This window comes from Crassostrea angulata, chromosome 9 (assembly GCF_025612915.1).
Source record: "Crassostrea angulata isolate pt1a10 chromosome 9, ASM2561291v2, whole genome shotgun sequence".
Lineage (NCBI taxonomy): Eukaryota > Metazoa > Mollusca > Bivalvia > Ostreida > Ostreidae > Magallana > Magallana angulata.
The window spans coordinates 31,285,970-31,298,895 of NC_069119.1; the positions used below are offsets into that span (position 1 = coordinate 31,285,970).

Here is a 12,926-nt window from a genome sequence, read left to right on the forward strand (position 1 = left end):
AACGGCTCTTCTTCGTTTTTGAAATTGCAACTTAAATTTCAAATATTAGATTGATTTTACCCATAAGCACTCGTAAATATAGACAGTGCGTTTAACTGTTTTCTCGTGGTATGATTCTGATTCATATTAAGGAGGCTGTGTGGTCGGTAAATCAGCAACCATACGTCGCAGCTAGAATTTTTAAAGCCTCTACGTTTATCTGAAAAAGAAAATTCCACAATATATAACGTTCGAATTCAACATTATTTGAATATCTGCCTATGTGTTTGGAATCCCCTGTAATTATTTCCCTCAGTGTAAACAATACACGATACTTTGAATATCTACATTGTCCATTTGGAAGGGAATGAGCGATAACTCTGAGTGCCGTGTGTTTTGCATATGAAAAAAAGATTGTTTGCTGAGTACGAAGAACGAAGGAGATTCAGATTTATTCATATTGCAATTACTTTTTATCCACTCGTCCCTATTTTTGTCTGCTGAATTTAGGAATCTGACTTCTTCACAGTGCAGTATTACTTATTAGGTTTGTTACTGACTGTTTACAGAAATGTGTGGGGTCGGTTAGGTCCATAGAAGGCGAGGTGCTTTGTTTTGTCGAGGACCTAAAGTTGGATATGTAAACAAACAAAAGAGAATATATAACAGTTAAAATTCACAGGTTAATTCTTAGTCTACGGCAGTCGTCTGTGCAAACCTGGATGCCATTGTAGAATTACGTCACGGGGAAAGAGGGATCACTCTAAATATTCTGGGGCATAACAATTAAAGGTATGGCTAAACGTTTGTGTTCAAAATTCAGCTCAAATAACGTTACCTCTGCCATGTTGCCGTATACATTTTGACGCTCCCCGTGTAAAGAAATTTATAAGACAATCACGTGACGCGATTCATCCAATAACATCGAGACATTCTAGTCGGAGGCAAAACAAAATATTTTGCTGTGCATCCCACAAATTATTAAGGACATAAATGGGGTCGCATAAATGTAACATTTTTACTACATTAAATTAGTGATATTCAGGTACACTACTCTATTACGTCAGAAAAAAATAGCAGCACAATAAAAGAATTTTAAAAAAGATATATATATATATATATATATATATATATATATATATATATATATATATATATATATATATATATATATATATATACACACACAATATTGCACGTCACTAGATGATGTAAGACATATTACACGTGATTTGGGATATTCTGCTGACGTCACCAGACAGAAGAGATAGCTTTGTGTAGGAGAACCAACTTCCCAAGGACTTCGACGTTAATGAAGCAAACACATGTCAAGTTAATTTGAACAACCTCTGGATCAGCAAAATTTAGATTTTCAGAAATTCATGACCATTAGTTTCGCAAATTTACTTTTTCCCACATTTTATTATTCGACTTTCTCGCCCTAAATGAAATTTGTGATGAAATTTCACGTGATTTGGGATATTCTTCAGACGTCACCAGACAGAGGAATTTCCCAAAAGGGATTCGTCGCACTTTTGCGCCACCTTTCAAATATACATTATTCGGTGTTCAGGTTGCATGCTTGCTTCAAAGGAACAAATTAAATTCACACTGCATAAAGTATTTTCAAAGAGAATCGGGTATTTGAGTGGCTATTTTCAATGATTGCATTTTAAAGTCACTATTGCATTACACATGCATGCCCTTAGCAGTCAAACACGTAAAAACAAATTACTACTTTCTAACACATTTTGTCTGGCTTCTAGATCAAATTGGCTAGCGTTTTATTCAGGGGGAACTCTAATATGTTCGATAAACCGTGCTGTAATCCTCTTTCATCTTTTATATACATACCCGGACTTAGTATGCGTTGAGTTTAATACTCGATTTAAATACCGAACCCAAAAAACTCCTTACATGACTCAATATTAGTTGAATTCATTTGACGCGTTGTCGATTTAAATGTTCCAGTATAGACCAAGTTATCAGGCGGCTCTGACACAAGGAAAGTTAATGATTCAAAGTCTTGTCATTGAATGACTGTTTGTTGATACTGACAACCTAGTGCAACGGTGTATTCATATCGCGTGCAGCGGGTGTGTTGTAAATTATTTAAGTATTACTCGCTAGTTGCATTAGGCATCTACCATAGTTACTTTGTTGCCGGATTTATCTCCCTTTAACGGAGATTAAAGAAATGTGTCCGATTGGCTGGGATGCTTGAACAGACAATTCTGACTGAAACTTGAAAAGATGCTTCTCAGTGCGCATGCGTTTCAGACATGAAACTGACATCATGGGATGTACTTCGAGCATGTCCAGAAGGAACTCTGAGGCCACTTCCTTCCGGTTGATTCTAGTCGGTCTGGATGGGGCAGGTATCTATTAGAGTTATCCATAAATTTATTTCTTTTAAAGATAGCTGGATTGTCATGGCTATTTATAGACTATACTGATCTGTTATAGACGAAAGCTCTGTACAGGCTAAATGTTTGGAACAAAATCAAATCTATGAAATGTCTCTTTACTCAATAAATAGTTTATTGCTTCAAATAAATTGTCTACTAATTTGAAGAAGATCTAATTGCTAATTCGTTGACACACCCTCCCCGCCTCCTTAACAGTATGAAGCATCAGAAAGCTTATCAGTAGCTAATGAAATCATTTCAGTATATCAGATACACAGTTCAGTACAAAGCGAGTTCCACCTTTATACGCTGACATGTTATTGAGAAATTTTATTGATAATTGGCCAGAAACTCGTTGCAAAGTAACTTACTGCTTTACTATTATTAATAGTACATAAACAGTACATGTACGTAAACGTTTTGCTGTAATTTTGTGAATAAATGAACAAAATTTTATTATCTGTTAATGTCAGTTGAAAAAAAGATATTAAGTTTTCAAGTATTCAATGATCAAAGGAATCAATATATGGTTTTCACTATTTGAGTGATACTTAATATTATCAACTTTTGATTACGGATTTGTTTTTGCACCTAAATGTCAGGAAGGTGACAAAGCAATGCTTTTCTGTTTTTAGAGTGAAATTAACCAAAATAAAGCTATGATTGACATGTATTTTGTTAGCAAAGGCAACGCAGAACATTAACAGTAAAATATACAAATTACAGCTGACAAATCTACAGGGTTAATTGGGTAATATTTCTATGCTTTTGCGTTGAACCCCTACCACCTTGAACAAATAAGAACAAAAACACATTTTGTATTTATCTTCATGAATGTCATTAAAAAATAATATCTCTTATATTAAGACTTAGTGTTTTATGCTAACATTAGACAACTTTCTTCATGTTGTAAAAAAAAATGTATTTCGTTATTTAGGTAAAACTTCGCTTCTGTATAAACTATCCCTGGGTGATTTTGTGACCACAAAGCCGACTCTGGGATTTAACGTGGAGACTATAAGCTACAACAATAACACCATCACCCTGTGGGACATGGGAGGAACACCCAGCATCAGGAGGCTGTGGAAACACTACTACCTCAACTGTCACGGTCAGTATCAATTCTATCTCAACTGTCATAGTCTGGATCACTACTATCTTAACTGTCACGGTGAGACTCACTACTATCTCAAGTGTCACGATCAGTGTCACTACTATCTCAACGGTCACGGCAAATCTCCCTAGTACCTCAACTGTCACGGTAAATCTCAAAACTATCTCAACTCTCACGGTCAATCTCACTACTACCTAAACTGTCACGGTCAGTCTCACTACTATCTCAGATTTTACGCCAAGCTTTATCTAAACTTCTGTCTCAACTGTAACGATCAGCCTCAATACTATCTAAAATGTCCCGTTCAGTCTCAGTACAATCTTAGCTGTAACAGTAAATCTTACAACTATCTCAACTGTCACGGTCAGTCTCAATTCTTTCTCAGATATTTCGGTAAATCTCTGTATTATCTCAACTTTCATGGTCATTCTTTTTACTATCTTAATTTAAATAAATTGTCACGGTCAGTCTATGCATGATATAAACTACTCTGACAGCAAATCCTTATACTATCTCAACTGTCACAGTAAAAACCACTAGACCTACCATCTAAACTGTTACGGACAGTCGTTTTTACTATCTCATTTGTTATGGACAGTCTCAGTATGTTCTCATCTACTATTACACGACTGTCTCCGACAATTTACAATTTAATAACTTTTTGAAACGTGAGGTCGACGGAAAACAAATTTTTCGCAGTTTTAAGCTTGTACATACAGACCAAGAAATGTTGTCATTAATTACATTGATTACCGGGTATTATCTTAATCCGATATAACAGAGGCTTTAACTTTTAATCCGCATTCAAACTTTTGACATTGGGTCAGTTCACACTTGCATTAAAAGCGATTGTATTAAATGTCTGTCTAGTATTTGGACATTTTAAAAAAACCAAAATATAACGTGTTTTGATATAGAGTTTGATAATTTATCGAGTTATCGATCGTAAAACCTTTACCGTTGATAAACTTGATAAATACATACAATTCTTAATATGGATATAAACTGAGTTGGGGGGAGAGTTTTTACTTCCTATAAACCGCAGCCATTTATGTTATTTGTGTCAACAAGTAAAGAATACGATTAATATTGAATTAGACAAGCCTATACAAACACATTATGAGGATTGATATAACATGCAAATATGATGTAAATAATACTAATGATTCGATAAACTACAATCGGTCGTAAAATGCATGTAAATATTCACTTTTTTAGCTCGCTACTTTTATGACCTTCCTTCAATTGATCAAAGATTGAACGTTTCTAAAACAGTAATATAATTTCTGAAACATTTCTTTGAAGGTATGAATTCAATACAGAGATTTTACAGTCAGTTCAATCATATCTTTTTCAACATTGAAATTGAAATATCATAATATAGCATTAGGATCTCATACCACAGCATAAAATCTCATAGATTGTCATTTGTCATATCATACCATTGCATTTCATACAACATGATTTTAACTTGGGTGTAAATGCTTTTAATATTTCAAAGAATAAATGTTCACATTGCGGATGTTTTGTAAATTTTGATTTCTTATCATTTTACTTCGATATGTTTAGAACTATGGAGGCGTTTTTTTTCAAATTTCATAGCATACCATACCATCATAGCATACATGTATCATACCATATCCTTTAGCCTTTTATTTCAATTCCTCATTACAAAGCATACGTACGAATCTCATAGCATTCCGTTGAAATCTCATAATTATCATTAAAGGACTAAGTGCGGTTTTATGCAATTTTTGCCCCCCAAAATCAAAGTTTCAGAGAGAGCTTTAAAATAAGATGAAAGATAGTTAAAATCATATTGGAAATAAAGGTGTGAAAGGTTATCACCACAGTGACGTCATAATGTAGAAATGACGTAATGAATATTGCATTATTTTGATAAATTGATGTTTTGTAGCAAAATATGGGTGTTTTCCGATGGTTTTTCGACTGGGAAACATCAAGCGCAGGCTTGCTCAAGTACCATTTTTAGTATGATATGTATAACTATCTGAAGAAAAACATATGTTAAAAAATCGCACTTGAGCAGACCTGCGCTCTATATTTCCGAATGCAAAATATAGAGCAAAAATGAGAATATCTTCATTTGTTTGCAAATGTGCGGGAATTAGGTCATTAAAGTGACGTCATAGATAAACAGCGAGTGAGCAATGATGACTAAAATCAAGATTAAAGTTATAGGCATCCTCTTTACAATGATTTGTGAAGATTTCATTTTCATACGATACTATTTAAAAATTGGTTGAAATCGGCGGCAGATATTTGACCATACCGCACATAGTCCATTGCATACCATAGCATAGCATTACGTTGTAAAAGATATGTATGAAATGACTATAAGTAGTAAAATGCTCCTCTATGGATATGTCTATTATATCACACGTATCATTAGGATTTATTATTATCATTATAGTTCTAAATGGGCGTGTTATCTTTCGACTACTTTAGACAATTGTGCCTTATCACGCTCCAGTTTTCCAGAGTTCGCTTAAATAATCAAGTCAAAGACAAAATGACAGTTACATGTAAAAAGTGAGGCAACAGTACAACATTTAAAATGATGATTTATTTAATAATTTCTTTTTTTTATTTATTTATTTCTTGATTTATTTATTTACAATGTAGTGTATTTATTTATGTCATCGGTAATTAAGATTGAGTTCAAAATCAATTGAAGTACCTTTTAAATTGGTTCATTTAGTTTGTTTATTTACAGATTAATCAAACTGCGATGTTTTACTCAGCAATGACTATGAATCATAGGATGAAAGAAATGCTATTTGGCCATATTTCCCGAACTATAGTCCACATAAGTTTTAGTCAGAAATTATACAGTGATAGTATCGCAGGTCCCGCATGCAGATTTTTTTATATTACTGATACTCTTATAAAGATACAATACAAACGTTTATTACATGAGCTGCTACTATGACAATAGTCATCTTCTCAAGTCAACTATTTTTTTCCGCTATAATTCTCACAATGTAGGGCGGATCGGATCAGAAACCCTGGACTTCGAGAGATGCATAATAGCCTGCTTTCATACATTTATTCTGATTTATTTTGATTTTGTTAATAGGTATGATCTTTGTAATTGATGGATCCGCACGTGACCGACTTCAAGATGCAGACGACCTGCTGACATCATTGCTAATGGAAAAAGAGTTACACGGCATTCCAATGGTTTTTCTTGCAAACAAAAAAGATATAGAAGGTACAGTGCATTTTTTTTCTTGATATAATTCTGGCTTGAAAAAGCAATTTCCAGTCGTTTTCAGTGCAATTATGCTTAATCAAATATCATAATACACATTTATTTTACTATAGGTGCACTAACTGAAAAGGACGTGATAGAGTATTTCTGCTTGGACGAGATCTCGAATAGACTTTGTACTGTCCAAAGAACCAGTGCTCTGACGGGAGAGGGAATCGAAAAAGCCCTCGACAACATGATCAGCTTCAGAAGACATATAGAAAGGATGAAAGCATAGCACGAATTTTAAAACATCGAACCCGATGTGATCTTAAAACTAGTCTACCGAACCCGATTTATACGAGAATTTGACAAACAAGTGTAGCTTAGCTGGCCTTATATGGAAAGTGTCACAGATTTTCTTTTCCCAAGCGGCCAATAAGGTACATGCATGCATACTGCCGTTCAAAGTGTCGGGGGAAAGTATGATAACTCATACTTTTTTAGTTGATACACGTAGTACATGTAGGTCGATACATGTACATGCACAAGTGATACACTGTTATGTGATCTACAGCGCTCTGAGGATCGAGATTTTCAACACAGTCAAAGAAAGGAACGACTGATACATTCTGCTAACTAAAAGTAGAAGATGTTTATGTGTGTATCGTTGCGAGTAAACATTTTTATATGTTCATCGACGCTATACTTGGAGATATGACAAATATCCATGAATTTTCAAGTATCCATAACTTATAAAAATGTACATTTATGCATTGTGTAGATGGAAGCTGGAAGAGAAAGCTCAACAAAAACGATAATTGTTACAACTTCCGTTTATTTATCATTAATCATTATTTGCAATCAAAATAAATATTGTGATAAAAAAAATTGAAACAATGATTTTATATTATTTTTAAGACTGTGTCATACAGTAGGTTATTGATACATAACATAGATTGCATACTTTATGAACAGTTAACAATTTCGAATACCAATTATTCTTTATGACATGAGTTACTCGGTACCGGCTTCTTTTGAACGAAAAGAATGTATCCTATCCACACACCCATTTAAGCATTATGAACATGATTCGTTAATTGTTTGAGAGAGAGAGAGAGAGAGAGAGAGAGAGAGAGAGAGAGAGAGAGAGAGAGAGAGAGAGAGAGAGAGAGAGAGAGAGAGAGAGAGAGAGAGAGAGAGAGAGAGAGATGGAGAGAGATGGAGAGAGATGGAAAGAGGATAGAGAGATGAAGAGAGAGATGGAGAGAGAGAGAGAGAGAGAGAAAGAGAGATATGGAGAGAGAGAGAGAAAGAGAGATATGGAGAGAGAGAGGAGAGAGAGAAATAGAGAGAGAGAATGAGAGAGGGAGAGAGAGAGAGAGGGAGAGAGAGAGAATTGATCACAATAATTACGACTATTCCTGTTCAGTAAAACAGATCAGATGATAGATAAAATGTCACAAAGTGGAATTTGTAATGTCTATCTAATGGAACTACATGTAGAAATCTGTGTTGTTTATGTAACGTGGCCTTTGTGAACTATGGTAAAGTCAGTCAAACCTTATCAATCCCAACAAGTCGTGTAGGGTCACAGAGACAAAGATGAAAAAACAACAGTGTCTTTTCATACTTTTTATGACAGCGTCATGCTATGGTAGGTTCTTGCTTTTTTTCATTTGGTAGCAGAAAATTAGAAAGAAAAAAATAAATAAAGATACTAGATAAAACAAATTGTTACTCCGTTGGTAAAAAATTAAACTAAAATTCATATTTTTATCTGTTTTTATCTACGATCTTATGACACAATCACGTATAGCCTGATATAAGTTTTGAGAAAATCACAAGACTAAGTCACCATTCCAGACCTTTCAGTTAGTATTTGGCACGGGAATGTCCTGTGAAATATGATTTTATTTAATTTGTATTTTAAAATGAAATCCATAAACTTTCTTTTTAACACTATGCATTTTATAAAGTGATACCTCTAATCTCTTTAAAAGATGTGAAACGTCAAAATACACGCACAGTGCATCGAAACTAGATGTACATGCATTATGGAAACGTGTCTTATTCTTTAAAAAATCCCCAAAAACAAGAAGGCATGTAAACATGTTGTAACTAGACAAATACCAAATGACTTAATGAACACCTTATAAAACAAAATAATTAAACACAAACTATTGCTTCACAGGTTTTGCAGATAAAAGAAATCGAAGGAAGAATCGAAATTTTCTTAAAACACGCACAACGGAACAATATAATAATTAATTTTACATTAATTTTATTTAAAAGGGGAGGGGGGGGGCAAATCAAAACATTTAATAAAACAAATTAAATAATCATACAAATTGTAATTCTTATTGATATATGTCTATTCTTTTTCTCACATGTGCACACATATTTACATGATGTGTTTTTTTCTCTGACATCAATATTTACATGAACATGCGACTTTCCTCTGTGATATTAAAACTTAATACATACACTTTATATTTAGAGAGCTGAGTAGTGGTGGCCATAATAAGCGAAAAGCTCAGAATAACGGTTATAAAAAATATTCTAATTTTATCCCTAATATACTGTATACAGGGAAATATTCGCCCCCGTTTTATATTCGCCATTTTCGCCCTCGCCAGCGGGCAAATTTAAGACTGGGCGAATTCCAATGTCTCAAATCATCTCTCTGTAAACACAACTGTGTCATTCAAAACGGGGCAACTTTGTACAAGTGTAGAAGAGTGAAAATAACATAGGGCGAAAATAACCCAGTATACAGTATGTAGATATGTTCTATAACAATGAATGAATTAGGACCAGAATTATCACGAATGATTTTTAATGCTTACAGGGTATCAATGGATAATTTATTAACCATTCAGCATCCTGAACATTGATATTTTTTCTCTGATATATTTATCTATTACTTGTACACACAGCTTGCCCAAATGGCTGGATTACATATAACCAGAACTGCTACTTGGTGTTGACGATACAGGCGACATGGGGGGCCGCTTCGGTGAGAATTCACTTTATCTAAAATTATTGTTATTTTTCGTTGTTTATTCGTTCTATAAAAAGAAACAACTGTTTTCTATAATACCCTTCACTGTAAATGCGATACTCCTCTTTTGCAGTAATTGATTACATGTGATTATTTATCAATAAATTTTAAACGAACTTTATCAGTTTGCAAGTTGCAAATATCGCTAAGGAATTCATTTTTGTATATTTTTGTATGTATTTAAATTGTATTTTTTTCTACGAATAAACTTGCTAGTCCATCTAGATAACGTTTTCCGAGAAAAATTAACCAACAACCTTTCAATTCCTTTCGCACAAGGTCTCAGGACTCCTCTAGATTAATCACAACTCTAACTTGTTAACTAGCAACAAACTCAGTATCACCTGCACAAAAAAAAAAAAGATTTCCTTGATGTTATGAAAAACCTATTTACTGACAAAATCAAGTTTATATCAAGTCCTGCTCGAAAGCAACTAGTGCTAGCTACAAATGTAGTTACTGTTTTGGGGAACAATAAGCTTGTAGCCGTCCTTATTGCAAACAAATAGGTACATTAGGCTCACTGGAGAAAGCTTTGCTCATATTGACTATTTCAGAGTTACTGTCAAGCCTTCCGAGCCAAGTTGGCGGAACCAAGGACAGTCCAAGAGGCTCACTTCCTGTCCGTAATGACGTATCCCGTGGGAGGTAAACATGCAATTAAAACTATAGTGGTTATTTTCTGACGTACTATGAAGTCTTGCCATTCATAAAAAGACCCCCTTTTGAAACTAAACAAACACAAAAACAGAAACAGAACTATCCCCATCTTCGGAAAAATCTAAAAGCTTGGTTCCGATGCAAGCAACGCCATATTCTATTCCCAACATTCGATTAACCTTCATATATAGATGTTTTTATTTGCATGCACACATACAATCACTCAATTTTCAAAAACGTTCTATTGCAGTAAATTCCTCATTAGTACAATGATTAAGTTTTCGCAAAATTTATCAATTTATAAATTTTCAACATTTTAAAACTTCTCATAAGGCATATATTGGATCGGGGTCACAGATATCGCCGTTGAAGGTGACTGGATATTTGCCTCTGACTCAAGCTACGTCAATTCCTCCTACTGGCACTCCACAGAACCTTCGGGGAAACCTTTAGAAAACTGCGTGGTCATGAGGGACACCTTCATGGGTTATTGGGACGACGTCTTATGCTCGACAGAGGCTGGGTTTGTCTGTGAGAAGATCGACACGTGTGAGTGTTTAGTTACACATGTGGGCTTTCACTGTTACTGTATTGAGGGTCCCTCACTAATAGTTTTCTACTGCTCTTTCACGAGAGTCATTGAGCCAATTCTTTTTTCAAGAATAGTAAAGCTCTTCAGATAAAATACAAAAAGGTAATTTATTAGGAGATGTTCAGTGAATGCGGTTGGTATGATTCTTTGCACACTTTGCAGAGAGACCGATTAAACACATTCAATTTACTCCCGCTTGTATACTATGAATATCTCGTACATTAAGAAGTTATCTACCGTATAACGCACAGATTAATAATATTAATGGTCTTACGAGCTTTTAGGAAGAGTGAATGTTTACAGCTTTATCTCAAGCTAAAAGTAAATATGATAATTCGTGCTCAAAACCATTATTTTATTAAGGAAAAAATCCAATTACTTAGCTATATACATGTATATATAAAATTTGAACATTTCCCTATGTAGACTTATACGAAACTCTTCATGTAGAGGAGGTAAACATAGTCAAAATTGGCTGCAATCATCTTAAAAAAAAATCCAGGACAAATTTAAGAAATATCTACTTTGCAAATGTTACATGAATTATTGTTCTGTTTTATAATCAGTGAATTTAAGCTTTGTGTTTTCCTCCAATATTTACAGAGACAAGGGAAGGCATTCCAATCTCATAATCCAATGGTATTTCCTGTATTATACATTAAAGTGAAGTCCTGTGCAATAAAAATTCCACAAACATAACATTTATTGCTTTTTATTTATTTGCAGAAAGGTGTTAAATACAATATTAAAGGCATCAAAGAACTGAAGTTATTAGAGAACACGCCTTGCAACCATATGAATGTATTTATTGTGTAATTATACGTATTGCTGTGTTGCATTTTGGTATATATAGAGGATATCTATATTGTGATTTTATATTTGTTTTATCGAACGAGTGGAAATGGTGAATATACATTTGCGAATCTTGCCGAGAGAATATTTTTATACAATTTCAACTCGTTTGATAAAGCAAAAAACAAAATCACACAATTATTGATATTCTACACCTATTAATGATAATCCGGACAAATAACAAAACAATATATAAGGCACAAAAATACTCGAGATGGTATAAATTCCTTTATGCTGCACACATAAATACAAATACATATTGTTAACCTTTTAAAAAGCTAAGGAAGTTGGCAAGAGTTATATGAATTCCAGAACAATAAAAATATGAAAGTGTATATTTGGTTTGCACGCTTATTTTTATGATTGTATCACCGTGCAAAGAACTATATATGATAAGAGTTAAATTTGGCCCCCATAATTCGCCATTTTTTAAGTGTTTCGGGTACAATAAAATATTAACTAATTTTTAAGAAGAGTTGTTATAAAATATATTTTTCATCTATTTATTTGATTTATTTGCACTCACTGGCAATATATGACGTCAGAAGTGACGCCATTTCTATAATTCAATCAAAATCAGCCAAAAATTGACATTTTTCTTATCTATTTATGAATGGGAAATATAGAGCGCATGCTTGAACGAGGAAAATTTTTTTGTCACTTATTAGTCTTGCCTAGATACATCTCTGATTAAAATATTTTATTTGTTCAAGAATGCGGTCTATGTTTTCGGAAGGAAACACTGCTTGAAAAAACCCTGTTTTACGCTAAAAATGCAAAAATGGCGGGAAAAGGTTGTCTTTACAATGTCATATTTCTAAATTGTGGGAACTTGAACCAAAATGAATATTACGTAAACACATCACATACATATCTGTAATAAGAAAACAAAGAATGATAGTAAAATGATGATGTTCATTTTAGGGGGCCATTTTAGGCTCTTATCATATATAGTCCTTTCACTGTTTACTTATAACTTTATTTTGCACTTTACTTTTAAAATTCAACGTTTGTTTCGTAATATTTTCTCACACTTTATTTCT

The 12,926-nt window shown here is 33.6% G+C and overlaps 1 protein-coding gene across 2 annotated transcripts; it reads left to right on the forward strand.

The window, feature by feature from the left end:
• Positions 1-1,928: 1,928 nt before the first annotated feature.
• On the forward strand, positions 1,929-11,730 carry LOC128163145 (uncharacterized). Of its 2 annotated transcripts, XM_052826662.1 has the most exons (7): positions 1,933-2,357; positions 3,325-3,498; positions 6,602-6,736; positions 9,655-9,734; positions 10,337-10,427; positions 10,773-10,988; positions 11,635-11,730. In XM_052826662.1, coding segments are annotated over exons 1-7 (807 nt in total). In that variant the 5' UTR covers positions 1,933-2,248; the 3' UTR covers positions 11,637-11,730. The 2 variants fall into 2 exon arrangements, with proteins under 2 accessions (XP_052682621.1, XP_052682622.1); XM_052826661.1 differs by lacking the exons at positions 9,655-9,734; positions 10,337-10,427; positions 10,773-10,988; positions 11,635-11,730 and adding an exon at positions 6,850-7,726 and having other exon boundaries at positions 1,929-2,357.
• Positions 11,731-12,926: the final 1,196 nt, after the last annotated feature.